The sequence below is a fragment of the Trachypithecus francoisi genome, unplaced genomic scaffold (genome assembly GCF_009764315.1).
Source record: "Trachypithecus francoisi isolate TF-2019V2 unplaced genomic scaffold, Tfra_2.0 Contig01579, whole genome shotgun sequence".
In the NCBI taxonomy this organism is placed as follows: Eukaryota; Metazoa; Chordata; class Mammalia; order Primates; family Cercopithecidae; genus Trachypithecus; species Trachypithecus francoisi.
Genome location: NW_022681442.1, coordinates 16,611,034 through 16,627,249, shown reverse-complemented (window position 1 = coordinate 16,627,249; position 16,216 = coordinate 16,611,034). Strand labels below are relative to the sequence as shown.

The 16,216-nt window shown below is 41.3% G+C and overlaps 1 protein-coding gene across 2 annotated transcripts in view; it reads left to right on the top strand.

Moving 5' to 3' along the window:
* Positions 1 to 118: 118 nt before the first annotated feature.
* FAM160B1 (family with sequence similarity 160 member B1) overlaps positions 119 to 16,216 on the top strand; it is a 45,620-nt gene continuing 29,522 nt past the window's right edge. The window contains exons 1-3 of one of the 2 annotated variants that reach the window (XM_033181775.1): positions 119 to 526; positions 8,923 to 9,001; positions 14,852 to 15,021. In XM_033181775.1, coding sequence (XP_033037666.1) covers positions 482 to 526; positions 8,923 to 9,001; positions 14,852 to 15,021 — 294 coding nt within the window. In that variant the 5' untranslated portion in view covers positions 119 to 481. Of the gene's footprint in view, positions 527 to 8,922; positions 9,002 to 13,055; positions 13,232 to 14,851; positions 15,022 to 16,216 lie in introns of those variants that run through there. The other variant, XM_033181784.1, reaches the window with a different exon arrangement.

Below are 16,216 nucleotides of genomic sequence, written 5' to 3'. Positions count from 1 at the left end.
AGAGGGCGGTGGCTGCCCCCAGGCCGCCTCCTGCCCCGGGCAAGGCCGAGGCCTCATCGCGCCCCCCGCGCCCCGCCCCCGCGGCGTCTAGCGGCCCCGCCGCAGGCAGGCCTGGCCGGGTCTCCCCGGGCCGCGGCGGCGCCCCCTGCAGGCCGCGGCGGGCAGAGCGGGCGGAAGGAACCTGAGCCGGGCTGCCACCGTGTCCCAACCGCAGCCACCGCCGGAGCTTCCTGGGGCCCCGAGTCCGCGCCGAAAGCCCTTCTCGCCGCCTCCGCGTCCCGGCGCCCTCCAGAGCCGCCGCGCCGCCAGCGCACACCTGAAGCGGCCGGGCCAGGCCCTGCCTCGGTCCTCAGCTGGTCCTCCCCGCCCCGCACCGGCCTTCACTCTGGAGCGGCCCCGGCAGCCGCAGCAGGGGCGGCGGCGGCGGATTGAGGAGCTCTCCAGGTCGTCCCGGGAGAGGCTGCTGCAGTCCCGGGACAGGATGTTCTCCAAGTTTACCTCCATCCTGCAGCACGCCGTGGAGGCGGTAAGGCCGCGGGCTGCGGGCTCACGGCAGGCCGGGGATGGCGGCGGCCTACGCTTCCCGGCGGCCTCGGGGACAAGCTGGGCGGCCTCGGCCCGGCCCTCGGCAGCCCTGGCCACGTGTGGGGTGAGGCCCCAGGCAGGCGCCCTGGGTGGCCGCCGAGTCGTGGGGGCGCCCGGGGCCTCGGGCCTGGCTCTGCGCGGGTCCCCTCCGTCCCTGGCTGCCCCGGGTCGGCGGTCCCTGCTCTCCTCCAGGAGCCAGGGCAGGGGTGCCGGGGAGGACCCGGCCGCCCGACACCGCTCGGTGGTCGCCTCATTCCTCTGATGGGGACGGGGGTTCGGGGAGCACCTGGCGGGGTCGCACGGCGCTCCCCCGGGCTCCCTTAACGTTAACCTTCTCCGGGAAAAAGTGGTCACCGTTGAGCAAGACAAAAGAAACGAGCAAGCACCGCTTGGGCTTGGGTTCTGTTTTGTTTTGGTTTTGGGGGGTAGGGGTGAGAAAGGCATGGTCTCGCTGTGGGGCGACCCTGGCGAGGGAGCCGCCGACCAGCCCCCGGGTTGCTGGCTTTTGCTTTCTTGGGCCAGAAGGCCGAACTCAGCTGAACCTTATAGATTGATCTGATATAGGGGTTTGGAGGGTCCAATCGAGTTTGCTTTCGACAGCTTCCAAGCTCACCGAGCACAGAGACCATCTGTTTCCTTTCTTGTATAGTTCTCTTCCTGGACACTCTTCGTTTATCCTGCAATTGTATTCTCCTTTGAGGGTTTTAGACACCAGCACAGAGAGACAGTATTCAAGTATCCTAATAGACTAATACGTGAAAAGAAACTAAAAAGAAAATGTCTTGTCAGTGTTCTAGTAAGAGTGCTAGTTGCTTTACTTGTTTACTTTATTCTGGGAGAACTGCCCAAAATTGAAAAATGCATTCTGTGCAGAAACAATTACTTTGCTAATTTTTAACATGATATTCTCTTCCTGTGTTCGTATGATGCAATAGGGTACTTCAAAATGTACATTTTAAGAAATATCAGATACAACGATTTTTTATGGGCAGGCAAAAATAAAATGGAGTTTTTGCCTTCAGTAATAACAAACTCTAGTACAATTGTTATTTAAGTGATACATGGGAAATGTTGAAAAATTTAGCTCTAGGACAAGCTCTTGGGCAAATGTATCAAACAAGAAAAACAGGGTTTCATAAATGTAGAGCAGTATTACACGGAGGGAAATGACAGTTGCAGACTTCAAGACAACTTTTAGTTTTTTCTTGCTTATGCACACTCTAAAGCACTTTTGTTAAAAGAATGTAACTGCAATTTATTAAAACATTTATATTTTGTTTTCTTTAAAAATACCAATAATCATTTAATTTTATTTATTTATTTTTTTGAGACCTAATCTCATTCTGTCACCCAGGTTGGAGTGCAGTGGTGTGATCTCAGGTCACTGCAACCTCCGCCTCCCGGATTCAAACGATTCTCCTGCCTTAGCCTCCCTAGTAGCTGGGATTACAGGCACACCCCACCACACCCGGCGAATTTTTTTTTTTTTTTTTTAAGTAGAGATGGGGTTTCACCATGTTAGCCAGGCTGCTCTCGAACTCCTGACCTCAAGTGATCGCCTGCCTTGGCCTCCCAAAGTGCTGGGATTACAGGCATGTGCCACTGTGCCCAGCCCAAATCATTTTATTTTAACATTGAATATATGAAATACTTGGGAATACTTAATGAGATACTTGGGAATCAAAATTTACTACATTACAGTCAGCTGTCTTATCCGTAGACTCTGCACCTGTGATTCAGCCAAACTCAGGTAAAAAAAATATTCAAGGGGGAAAAAAATTCTGCAGAGTTCCAAAAAGCAAAACTTGAATTTGCCACATTCAAGTATTGCCTTGAATCCGTGTGAATGAAGTGATGTGTAGGCATTGTATTAGGTATTAGAAGCAATCTAGAGATGATTTAAAGTATACAGGTATGCATAAGTTATATGAAAGTATTATGCCATTTTAAAACAGGGACTTGAGCATCCTCAGATTTTAGGGGTGGGAAGAGAGATCCTGGAACTAGTCCCCCGCAGATACCGACTGTATTTATATCCTTTACCCATCAGGCTAGTGTTTACAGAAATAAGTGCTTAGAAAAAGAAAGACAACTTTCTTGCTCTTCTAGTAAAGGCTCATTTTTATCCGAAGGCCTGTGTTTTCTTGTCCTCATTATCTTTTTATAATTGTATATATTAGCATCTGCCAAATTATCCTGGCTCCTGCTCTGTAATATCCTTAGCCTACTTTGCTGAGATGAGTGAGAAAAAGTTAGAGTGGCTTGTATTCACCTAGTCCTGAAATTAATGCATTACATTTAGAAATGTAATGTTTTCATTTCCTTAGACCTAATGTTTTCATTTGTGGCACCACCCATCTTATCTTGATAGGAGGTTAAATTTCATGGAAAATGTTTGATGTCCTATACTAACCTTTTTTTCCCCCTTTTAACATTCTCTCTTGGGAGTGAACTCATATGCAATGATGAATAAGCCATCCTTGTGGTATTTGAATAATTTTTTTTTGTAGCTCAAGATTAGTTTCTAGTTATTCAGTTCTGTTTATTAATTTGCTTGATATTTTCCTCTATGAAGCAATCTTACCATTCCTCAGTTCATTTCATTAGCTCTTCTGTGTGTTCCTGTTCATTTGTATGCCCAATTAGCATTTCCTGACGCATTATTCCAATTAGCATAATTATCAGGATTATACAGAGACAGAAAATACCTGGATGCTGACGACCTTTTTTCATTATTTTGTTGGATCAGTCTGTGGAGTAATGCTTTTCCAACCATTTTGGTATGATTACTTTCCAGGTTTCCTTATTCAATTGGCGAGCCTTCAAATGGGTTTTTGATTTTTAATTAACTATTTACTTATTTTTCGAGACAGGGTCTCTGTCACCCAGGCTAGAGTGCAGTGGCATGATCATGGCTCACTGCAGCCTCGACCTCCAGGACTCAAACAATTCTCCTGTCTCAAGTCTCCTGAGTAGCTGGGACTACAGGCCAGCACGACTACACTCATTTTTTAAAAAAATTTTTTGTAGACGCTGGGTCTCACAATGTAGACACTGTGCCCAGGTTGGTCTCACATTTTTGGGCTTGAGTGAGCCTCCTACCTCCATCTCCTAAAGTGCCAGGATTATAAGGATGGAGCCATCATACCTGGCCCAAATAGTTTTTTTTTAGCGTTGACTGGATTCATTTATCATTTATCATTTTCATATTCATTTATCATTATCATTTATCATATTCATTTAAGTGAGGCTTAAACATAGTGTTTTTCTTATTGTTTAATTAATGGTTTCTCCTCACTCCCTGGTAACTACTTACAAGGTGAAAAATATGACTAAGATATTTTCCAAAATTAATATTTGAAAATGTGTTATTAAGCTGATAGACTGCATTTTGGGTATGGAAGAGAAGTTCACACCTTCTTGATCAAAATAAGAACTGTAATGTAACTCCTGCCTCCCTTTTTAGAAATGACAGTCTTCTCTCAGTATAGAAATGATTGGCCAGTAAGAGTCTTATGAAATTAATCTGTTCTGTTAGCCAGTTGTCACATGTCACAGGTCTGAATTCAGGCCTTTCTTGTAGTTAGTTCCAGAGTTAGATTGGATTGTTTTAACACAGCTTCTTCAAAAGATAGATAAAACACTTGCCATTTAATACAATTTGGTATTTGTTGAGAGCCTAGTCCTCACTAGGGAATGTGCCAAGGGCATGTTCCTCTTAAATTCCAACCAGTTCCACCCTTATGGGCAGATTTATTCCAGAGAGGATAAAGGACAGTGTCAGGGAAGAGTTTTATCATTTTAGCTAATTCCTTTAATGGAAGTCGTCTTTCAGAATGTAAGTGCAATGTTTTCTTTTAAAATTATAGTTAAGAGTTCAGGATGATTGTTGAGACTAGCAATTCCTTAAAAATCTCCTGTGCCCTGGAAATTCAAACCACAAAACAAGTATATCTCATGTTTTCTTGGCATATTCTTTTCCAACAAGTGATCCCTAGCTTCAGTCCTTCACTCATTCAGCACATGTCTTCTGAGTCACCAGGAAAGCATGGCTCAAAGTGAGGGAAACAAGGTGTACTTGGTGTACTTGTGTCCTTGGTCACAATGCTTACAGTCTCATTTGGAAAACAAAACAAATATACAAGTTAGGTTATAGAATAAGGAATGCCTAAGAATATGTTCTAACTCATAGAGCCTGAAAGAATCAGGTTCCATTCCTGCCTCTATCCCTTCCTTCTGTACTTGGACAAGTTAGTTGATATGTATACATTTCCATTTCTTCATTATAAAGGGAAATAATTAAACCTATCGTAGAATTGTTGTGAAGATTAAAATGAGATAATGTTCATGAAGTGCTTAGTGCAGTGCCTGGCACATAGTAAGTGCTCAGTAAAAGTCAAACCATTATTGTCATTTGGATGATTGGTTTAGCCAGTGAACTCTATAGGAGAAGGGAGCAAGCATTTAGGATTGGCGTTGTTATAAAAGGCTCTCTGGGAGGAAGTGAGCAAGACTTTAGAGGGGGAGAGAAGATGGGGAAGGTCATTAGGAAAGTTGGGGGCAGAAAGAAGCATTTAAAAAATCTGGGAGTGGGGCCAGGCGGGGTGGCTCATGCCTGTAATGCCAGCACTTTGGAAGGCTGAGGCGGGTGGATCACCTGAGGTCAGGAGTTTGAGACCAGCCTGACCAATATGATGAAACCCCAACTTTACTAAAAATACAAAAATTAGCCAGGCGTGGTAGCATGCACCTGTAATCCCAGCTGCTCGGGAGGCAGAGACAGGAGAATCATTTGAATCCAGGAGGCAGAGAGGTTGCAGTGAGCCGAGATCATGCCACTGCACTCCAGCCAGGGCAACAAGAGCGAAACTCCATCTCAAAAATAAAATAAAATCTGGGAGTGGAATGTTGATGATACATGAGACACAGTAAAAGCAGAGGTGACTTTTAGAACACTAGTTTTCATTTGAATTATCCATCTAGATAGTTTTGTGTGATGGGTGTATTGGACACAGTCCAGGCTCCCAGTTAAAGGCAGTGTTTCCTTGGTTAAGTCAGTTAACTGATTTTGAGTCCTCAGAGTTTGAGCAAAATAGGTTTATCATGAGAGTTTAAGACCATACGGTATGTGCAAAATTTGCAGTATTACACCTGGCACATAACTACTCATTAAAAGGCAGTGACTTCTGTGTTATTTATGTATTCACTTAATATATATTATCAAATTCTTAACTCTGTGTCATGCCTGAGTTGGAAACCAGAGATTGAGTGAAGAAAAAGTTGATACAGTCCCAGCCCTCACAGAGCTGACAATCTAGTGGAAGAGATGGATAATTAAACAATGACAAAAGTGGGATATGGGATGAAAGAGAGCAAGCCAGCTGGTCAAGAGTATCAAGGCATGTGTAGGGATTCCATCCTAGGCAGGAAGAGTCTAGCCAGGCTTTGCAGAGAAAGCAAAGTCTAGTTAAGGGTTTCATGTCAATTTGGGGTTGTGATAGTCATTGCCTGAATTTTTAAAAATTTAATTATCTGTATTGTAAAAATATTGGAATCTCTTGGTACTGATTCACACTTTTTTTTTTTAACTCACAGCATCAATGTTTTTATGCAATAATAAAACAGGTGATTTGCACGTTAGAATTAGTAATGAAAGTGGCAAGTTTACTAGAAAGTTTTACATAAATAAGGAAATTTATTCATGTTTGAACAAGATTGTGACTAATCTAAGTTATTAGCAATTAAGAACTGTTTAGCTCTCTAGTTAAGTAGGTTTCTTATTTAAATCTAACTCCTGGAGGGAGGTAACAAAGTAACACTATCCTGCTTTGAATTTGACTATAACCTACAACAAAGGTCCTGACACAAACGCAGTAAGACATCTCTGCCCAGTGACCAGAGAATACAGTTTCAATTCCCTTGAAATACAGTTAATTCCCACTCCTGAAATAATCTGGAAAAAGGATACTGTAACTCCTCATATAGCCAGGAGGTTGCCTTGGAAAAGTTTAACAAATCGTAACATTGACACTTAAGAAACTAGGAACAGTTCCTGAAACAACAAATTTCATTTGGGTTTGTCCCACTTGTGAGTGCACTTAACTATATAGAGGTAGTCTATAGAAGTCAGGTCCAAAACAAATTAGGAAGAGGTTTTATGTATTTTGAGAACATTCTAAAAACAAGTGGCTGATTAAAACTTTTTTTAATCTAAAAATTTCAGGAAGATGATACTGTTTTCCCAAGTTAATACTTTGATTCTTAATTTTCTTCCTCATTTTTTCCCTCCATCTCCCATAAGTTTTTTTTCTCCCCATGTTCTCCTTGAAGTTAAAGTACTCCCAAAGATTTTAACTCCATTCCTGCAGTCTTTTTTATTTTTTGAAAATAAGGTGAATATCTTATTCTCTTAACACAGTACTATTTACAGTGGATGATATTGATGATTGTTGAAATATTTTCAGGTCTATTTTATTCCATAAATACATTTCATCTTCTTGATTGAAACACCTAAGATGTTTATGACCAATATTTATAATTTGGACAATAGTTCGGAAATTGTTTCGACAGGGTTGCCAGCTCTGAGGTGGATGCTGAGGACACCAAGAAATCAAAATGGTACCAGTAGAAGTGCAAGAATAACATGACCTCTTTTAGGTCATCTGTTTAGATGAAGGCTATGAAAATGGACTCTGGAGAAGTAAAGAAACAAAAGAAACAAAACTCCGTAGGCAGAGAAGCCCCAAGAGCTACTAGTTGGCTATTTTTCTAGTTATTTATTGATCATATGCTAAACAAGGGATGGATGACTCATGAATTTTCTGGGGAAAAGGGTGGCCATTCTCGGCCTTGAGCCTTCCTCCCCTTTTTAGACTATACAGGGTGTCTTTCAGACATTGCCATGGCGTTTGAAGGCTGTCATGGCACTGTTGGGAGTGGCTCTTAGCATGCTAAAGCATTATAATTAGTGTATAATGAGCAGTAAGGACAACTGGAGGTCACTTTTGTGACCATCTTGGTTTTGGTGACTTTTGGCCAGCTTCTTTACCGAATGCTGTTAATCAGCAGGGTCTTTATGACCTGTATCTTGTGATACTGGACCTGTGACCTCCAATCTCATCCTGTGACTAAGAATGCCTGAGCTCCTGGGAATGCAGCCCAGCAGGTCTTAGCCTCATTTTACCCAGTTCCTGTTCAAGATGGAGTCGTTCTGGTTCAAAGGCCTCTGACAACATTAGGACTAGGGGAGCTCTCACTCTCTTTCACTCTTTAAGGAAAAGAAATGTAGAAAGTGTATGCAAATCTTTTTCTATCCATTTAATGCACATTTGAAATACTTGTAGGTTTGCTGTAAGATGACTGAGGGGATATAATATTGGTCATAAAACTTCTGAAGTAAGTTTTAGAGCTAAAATGTTGAGCATTTTTGACTTTGTGGAATTTAAATTGTTAGTATCTTGTTCATGTAGTTATTTTGCTAAAAATATGCACTGCCTATCCAAGCTTAAAAAAGAAAAGATTTACATCTGTATGTCACTGAATGTAGGGTACAGTTTTAATCTGATTACGAAGTTGACTTTGGTACATGTTTTAGTAGTGATGATGTGTAACTAATTACGTAGCAGCTTTTTACTGTTTTGCATTTCAAAGTCCTAGGTACAAAGATTCCTGGCTATTAGTAATTTTGTTTTACTGATATGTCAGTATTAGAATATTGGGCATTTTCATTTAATTTTTCATTTAACATACCTTTGAAACCTCTTTTTTTTTTTTTTGAGGTGGAGTCTTGTTCTGTCACCCAGGCTAGAATGCAGTGGCACAATCTTGGCTCACTGCGACCTCCACCTCCCAGGTTCAGGCGATTCTCCTGTCTCAGCCTTCCCAGTAGCTGGGACTGCAGATACGTGGCACCAAGCCTGGCTAATTGTATTTTTAGTAGAGACGGGGTTTCACCATGTTGCCAGGTTGGTCTTGAACTGCTGACCTCAAGTGATTCACCTACCTTGGCCTCCCAGAGTTTTGGGATTACAGGTGTGAGCCACTGCCCCCAGCCTGAAACCTACTTTTAAACAAGTGTCAGGGGAGGGTAAAAAAAAAGCCCAATACTGTAGTTTAATAATAATGTTGATAATTACGTTTTTCCTCTTTCTTGATAACTCATTTTTACTTTCTTGGATTCGACTTATTTTGTTTCTGTTTGATATCTGACATATAAAAACAAAGTTCACGCCTTATTTTTATGCTACCTGTGCATCATAATACATAAATACAGAGTCGTAAGTTATGGGAAAGTTTCAATGCCGTTTTCTTAATTGTTGTGGTCTTTTGTTTGTGTAGCTTGCACCTTCTCTTCCTTTACAAGAAGATTTTGTTTATCACTGGAAGGCAATTACCCACTACTACATAGAGACTTCAGGTAAGGAACAATGCTGATACTAACTGAAAATTTGTGAAAGTTAAACAGAAAATGTGTAAAATACAAAAATATTTTTAAATAAGTCTTCAAATTTATTTTATATTTAAGTTTATAGACAATCTTATCTTTAATTTGTCTTTAAGATTTAGTCACTCGTTTAAAAATGTATCTGTTGAGCACCTACTACTATGTGTCAGGCATTGTTGAGGCACTGCGGGATAGAACAGTCAAACAGGCAACACTGCTGTCCTCACAGAGCTTATGTATTGATTGGGAGGAGGCAGACAGTATACAGACAAATACATATAGTGTGTCAGATGATAAGCGTCAAGGGCAAATGAAGCAGGCTAAAGGGTTATAGGGGTACGTTTGGGTGGTGGGAGTGGACAGTTGGCTATTTTAGGTTAGAGAAAGCCTCATTGCTCAATATGACTTATGAGCTGAAATCTAAAGGAGAAAGGAACTGAGCCTGCTAGATATCTGGGGGAAGGGTGTCTCAGGAATGACACCTAATTCACAAACCCTCAGGCCAGAGCATATGGCATACTTGGCATATCCCAGGAACTTTAAGGAAGCCAGTGTGGATAGAGCAAACTGAAGGAGGAAAGTGGCAGGAGATGAAAGAAGACAGAGGTGGGGGTTCGGAGGCTTGTCGCATATTCCCCCAGGGCCTTGTGAGCCACTGTAAGGGTTTGACTTTTACTGTGAGAACTCTTTGGAGGGTTTTGAGTAGAGCTGAAATATAATCTGTTTGATTACTTTGACTTCTGTGAAAAAACTTAGATTGACAGGATTCAGGGATGAAGCTGGTAAAACGGTACTGTCACAGCAGTCTCAGCGAGAGACAATAATGGCTTAGCCCAGGGTGGAGGTGCTAAGGAGATTGCATTCTGGATACATTTTAAAGGAAGATCTGTTGATGGATTGGATATTGGGGATAAGGGAATAAGAGTCAAAGATAACTCCAAAGTTTTGGGCTTAAGAAGCTAGAAAAGTAGAGTGCCACTTGCTGAGAACAGGAAGACTGCAGGAGGAGCAGGTTTGTGAGCACATTTTGGACGTATTGAGTATGAGATATCCATCATACGTCCACTTGGGTATGTCAGGTAGACAACTGGAAACAGGAATCTGGACTTAAGACATGAAATTGAGAGTTATTAACATGTAAGTAGGACTTCAAGCCCTGCGACTGGATGAGATTATCTAGGGAGGAAAGATAGATGGAGGAGAGAAGGCGTCCAGAACTGAACTCTTGGACCCAGTGTTTAGAGGTTGGGAAGATGAGGACAGTAGTGAAGGAAGCTGCTTTTGCCGGTAAGGAAGAAGACAGCCAATAGCAAATGGTGTCCTCAGCAGCCTAGAAGAGGAAAGAAGGATTAGTTGTGTCAAATGATGCTGATGTCAGGTTAATGAAGACTAAGAATGGATCATTGGATTTAGCTACAAGAAGCACATTAGTTTTCTTGATAAGAGCAGGGAGGAGAGAGAAGGCCTGATTGGAGTAGGTTTAAGAGAAAATGGGTGGAACTGACTGGGCGCGGCGGCTCACGCCTGTAATCACAACACTTTGGGAGGTCGAGATGGGTGGATTGCTTGAGGTCAAGAGTTCCAGACCAGCCTGGCCAAGATGGTAAAACCCCGACTCTACAAAAAAATACAAAAATTAGCCAGGCATGGTGGTGCACACCTGTAATCCTAGCTACTCGGGAGGCAGAGGCAGGAGAATTGCTTGAACCCAGGAGGTGGAGGTTGCAGTGAGTGGAGATGGCACCACTGCACTCCAGCCTGGGTGACAGAGGAAGACTGGCTCAAAAAAAAGAGAAAATGGGTGGAAAAGATGTATAGACAATGTGTATAGACTGCTCTCATGGGGCGTATTAGTGTAAATACTTCCCAGGTTCAAGCGACTCTTGTGACTCAGCCTCCCAAGAGCTGGATTACAGGTACCCACCACCATACCTGGCTAATTTTTGTATTTTTATATAGAGCCGGGATTTTGCCATGTTGACCAGACTGGTCTCAAACTCCTGACCTCAGGTGATACACCTGCCTTGGCCTCCCAGAGTACTGGGATTACAGGCATGAGCCACCACATCCAGCCAGATGAGATCATTTCTATGCAATATCCTTAAGTAGGCAAGGGAGGAAGGGATCTTGTGTAAAAGTAGACGCTTGGCCTTAAATAGGCGTGAGTACAGTTATTCCATTAAAATAAGGTAGAAAGCAGAACAAGGGTATAAATGCAGGAAACAGGTAGATATGGTGTACAGAGTCTTTGGAAGTTATCTTCTGGTTGCATCTGTTTTTCTCAGTAAATAGGAAGGATGGAAAGTGAATATGGGGAATGAGAATAGATTAGGTCAAGGGTTGCCAAACTATTCCATAAAAGGCCAGATAGGCTTTGTGGGCTGTACAGTCTCTCTTGCAGTTCTTAAGCTCTGCTGTTAAAGAATGAGCCTTCGGGCCAGGCACGGTGGCTCATGCCTGTAATCCCAGCACTTTGGGAGGCCGGGGCAAGTGGGTCACAAGGTCAGGAGATCAAGACCATCCTGGCCAACATGGTGAAACCCCATATCTACTAAAAATACAAAAATTAGCTGGGCGTGGTGGCATGCACCTGTAGTCCCGGCTACTCGGGAGGCTGAGGCAGGAGAATCGCTTGAACCCAGGAGGTGGAGGCTGCAGTGAGCTGAGATCACGTCACTGCACTCCAGCTTGATGACAGAGTAAGACTCTGTCTCAAAAGAAAAAAAAAAAAAGAGCTTTCCTTTGTTCCAATGCACCTTTATGTACAAAAACTGATGGCAGGGCTGGATTTGGCCCATGGACCGAAATTTGGCGACAGAATGAAATAGGGACATTGCTACCTAGCACTACAGGATCCCCTGAGGAGTATGCAGGTAAGCACTGGTGGATATGCAGATTGGATGCTTGTCATTTAACTAAAAGGAAACATGAGAAAATGAGAATAGTTCATTTGGCAAGCTGACAGGATTATACGTGATTTGTTAAAAGAAAAAAATCCTTTATATTTGTGCAGTAAGTAAAAATCAGACAAAAAAAAATACATATGTAATTCCTAACTTCATGTAGATGTTTAGCCAGCAGATCTACAGAAATGTTTCTTGAGAGGAGCTGCCTTTTCAAAGGACTGCTCTTAGCCCTTATAATTTTTTTCCTGCTTCCATGGCCATGGCTTTGAGAAAATGCGTAAGTTCTTGCTTTAAAAGATGTTTTGCAATCTAGTAGCAGAAATAAGTATGTACATTGCAATAAAATATGGGACAAATAACATTTCAGGTGGGAAAAAAGAGCATATGCAAAGGCACAATGCCATTTATAGTTCAGGAATGATGAGAATCGGTGGCTGAAACTAGATCTTGTCTTATAGGGAGCTAGGATTTTAATCCTGTCAAGTTCAATTTACAATTAATTTAGTTCTCAATTTAAAAAGTATTTTTGGTCATTTTTTTGCCATAAGTAATTGTAATTAAACCATGCTTGAACATTCATTCTTTCCTGGAGTGTTTGTGTACATAAAGGCTACAATTATGGGGAAAACACATTTTTGAAAAATAAACTATAGGCCGGGCGCGGTGGCTCAAGCCTGTAATCCCAGCACTTTGGGAGGCCGAGACGGGCGGATCACGAGGTCAGGAGATCGAGACCATCCTGGCTAACACGGTGAAACCCCGTCTCTACTAAAAAAAAATACAAAAACTAGCCGGGCGAGGTGGCGGGCGCCTGTAGTCCCAGCTACTCGGGAGGCTGAGGCAGGAGAATGGCGTAAACCTGGGAGGCGGAGCTTGCAGTGAGCTGAGATCTGGCCACTGCACTCCAGTCCGGGCGACAGAGCGAGACTCTGCCTCAAAAAAAAAAAAAAAAAAAAAGAAAAATAAACTATAAGTAAACTTATAAATTATCCTTTACTAGTGCTAGGCTACTCATTTTAGAATATGAAATGAGATATAACATTTCTTGAATTCTTACTCTGTGCTAAGGACTGGGCTTTATTATTTCATTGAAATCATATAATAGTACTCACTAGTGTTTATTAGTTCCATTTTATAGATGTTGGTGACTGATGCTTACATAAGTTGCACCAGTTCATCCAGCTGAAAGTGACAGAGCCAAGATTTGAATCCAAGTTGTCTAACTCCAGGACCCATTCTTCTAACAACTGTCCCATACCATATCAAACTTGATACATATATCCTCCTGAAAACAAAGGTGACCCTTCTCTATCCATTGTTTTCTCCATAAGGCTTAGTGTTACGGTTTTCTCTCTGTGCTAGTATACAGACCAAGCAACGTATCAGTACATAGCATACCAGAATTGTGTTGTTCAAACTATATGAGTACAAAGTAAATGAAAATAGAGACATAAGTAAAGAATTTGGCATTTCCTAATGTATTTTGTATTTAAATGTTCTATAAAACTTCACTTTTTTTTTTTTTTTTTTTTTTTTGAGACGGAGTCTCGCTCTGTCACCCAGGCTGGAGTGCAGTGGCGCGATCTCGGCTCACTGCAAGCTCCGCCTCCCGGGTTTACGCCATTCTCCTGCCTCAGCCTCCCGAGTAGCTGGGACTACAGGCGCCCGCCATCTCGCCCGGCTAATTTTTTGTATTTTTTTAGTAGAGACGGGGTTTCACCGTGTTAGCCAGGATGGTCTCGATCTCCTGACCTCGTGATCCACCCGTCTCGGCCTCCCAAAGTGCTGGGATTACAGGCTTGAGCCACCGCGCCCGGCCAAAACTTCACATTTTTAAGAGTAGTTTAACCTTAGTATAATAAGGATAGGTTGATAAAACCATGTGATGTTTGAGTCTGTGATATGTTTAAAAAATAGCACTAAATTTTAATTTTTTTATAAGAAATCAGTAATATTTAATAAAAATTCTCCAGAGAAGCAGCTTTGAAAAACAGATTTTGAAAAAACAGTCATCTGTTAATGAGAGATGTCAATAATTTTAATAGTGGGTTTTCCTTTTGCCTTCTCATTTTAATAGAAGAAAATGAATTAGGGGCATTGACAGGCTTCCCAATCCTACAAAGTAATGTAGTAGCAATACAAAACAGAATCTGTCCTCTTCATATATCCCAGGTTATTTGCCTTAATGTTCAAAGCCAACCTACTTCTATTTAAAGAAACTTAAAGTTTAGATCTTCTGAACTGGCTAAGTGAAAAAAATATTTCAATTACAAGTACACATAGAACATTTTGATATGATGTGTATTTTTCCTGGTCATGTTCCCATTTTCCCACATAAATAACTCTTATTTCTGAATTACTATGGATAGATGAATGTTAGCTTATGGAATATATTTCAGATTTTTTCTTTTTAAGATGGAGTCTCGCTCTATCACCCAGGCTGGAGTGCAATGGTGCGATCTCTGCTTACTGCAACCTCCGCCTCCCTGGTTCAAGTGATTCTCCTGCCTCAGCCTCCTGAGTAGCTGGAATCACAGGTGCCCGCCACCACGCCTGGCTAAATTTTTTGTGTTTTTAGTAGAGACGAGGTTTCACTGTGTTGGCCAGGCTGGTCTTGGATTTCTGACCTCAGGTGATCCACCTGCCTCAGCCTCCCGAAGTGCTAGAATTACAGGCGTGAACCACCGTGCCTGGCCATATTTCAGAATATTGATTCAGTTTTGGGGTAAGAATATGACAAAATGCATCATCTAAATTCTAGCAGAGATAATCATACTATGTTTATAAACCTCACTTAAGTGTGTAGTTCAGATTTTTCTCAGTTTGAATAGGAAAAGGGAAATACAGAGAGTATTTTAGGTGCAGATATGCAGTTTTAAAATGTTTAAATATTTGATGAGTGTTTTTTATTGTTTAGATGATAAAGCCCCGGTGACTGATACAAATATTCCATCGCATCTGGAACAGATGTTAGATATACTGGTTCAAGAAGAAAATGAACGGGAATCTGGAGAGACGGGGCCATGTATGGAATATTTGCTCCATCACAAAATCTTGGAAACATTATACACCTTGGGGAAAGCTGATGTAAGTTCCTAATCAACACCATGTTTTTGGGCGTGTGGTGCATGCCTTAATGTCTTATGAATAAAGAAGCTGCCAAATACTTGATTTAAAAGGTGCGTATTGATCATGGCAGGATTCAAGTTAAGATTGTGGAAAAAAGAAAATTATGTAGCCTATACACATATGTCCATAGAGATAGAAAGATTTCAAACACTCTAGACAACAACTAGTACTTGGCTGCTTAGAATTCCAGTGTAAACATTTATGAAAATAAACTCAAGTACATGAGCTCAGAATAAAAAAAGAGAGAAGGAAGTCAGTTAAAATAGGATTGAAAAATAAGAATTATTTGTCATAGTCCTGGAAGAGAATGTCAGTGATTATTTTGACACTAACTAAACTGTTGAGTGGAGCAAATTTATATTTTTTAGGTCTGATGAATATTGAAAAATCTTTACAAAGCTGAAATTATGGTATCAATAATATTTTATATCGCAAAGCCTTCAAATTAGTTATAGAGACAAGTTTTCCAGCCGTGTGACCGAGTGAGGGAACGGAAGAGCCTTGGGTTCAGATTAGGAGGCCAGGCTTCCAGTCCTGACTTCATTATTCATACACTGTGACCATCATAAGTCTCTTTGGTTAATCTTCCTCCTCTTTAAAATCCAAAAAGTGATTGCTGAGGGGCCTCACCAGCCCAGAAGTCTATAGTTCTGTAAATTTCTATGATACATGTGAAAAAAATTAGGTTAAAACAAAAGAAACCTACAGACACATTTTCATGACAAAGAGAGTTATGAATAGTAGCATACAAGACAATTTCCTTTTGTCTGTAATACTCTAATTTACTTTTAAGTTAAATTCACTCAATTTATGTTTTCTAGGCAACACATCTGCTCCCTAATATTCTGCAACTCATTCTCCTCCTCCTGCTTTTTCCTGTCCTTTGGAGAGAAGCATTGTTAATAATAAGTTGATTAATTGATTTTTGAGCAAAAGTTAGTAATTGTACTTTAGAAAATTTATTTTAATACAGGTGGTTGTAAGTATAATTTAGTCATTTATCTAAATAATGTAAAGTATTTGCTAGCTTAAAAATATTGTGCATAAGATTATAGTTTATACTATTTCCAGATAGCATGTCTATGATGATGCTTTGGAAATACTCATTTTGTAACTGTATTTGAAATGTGAAGCAGTATAAGCAGCTTAATTA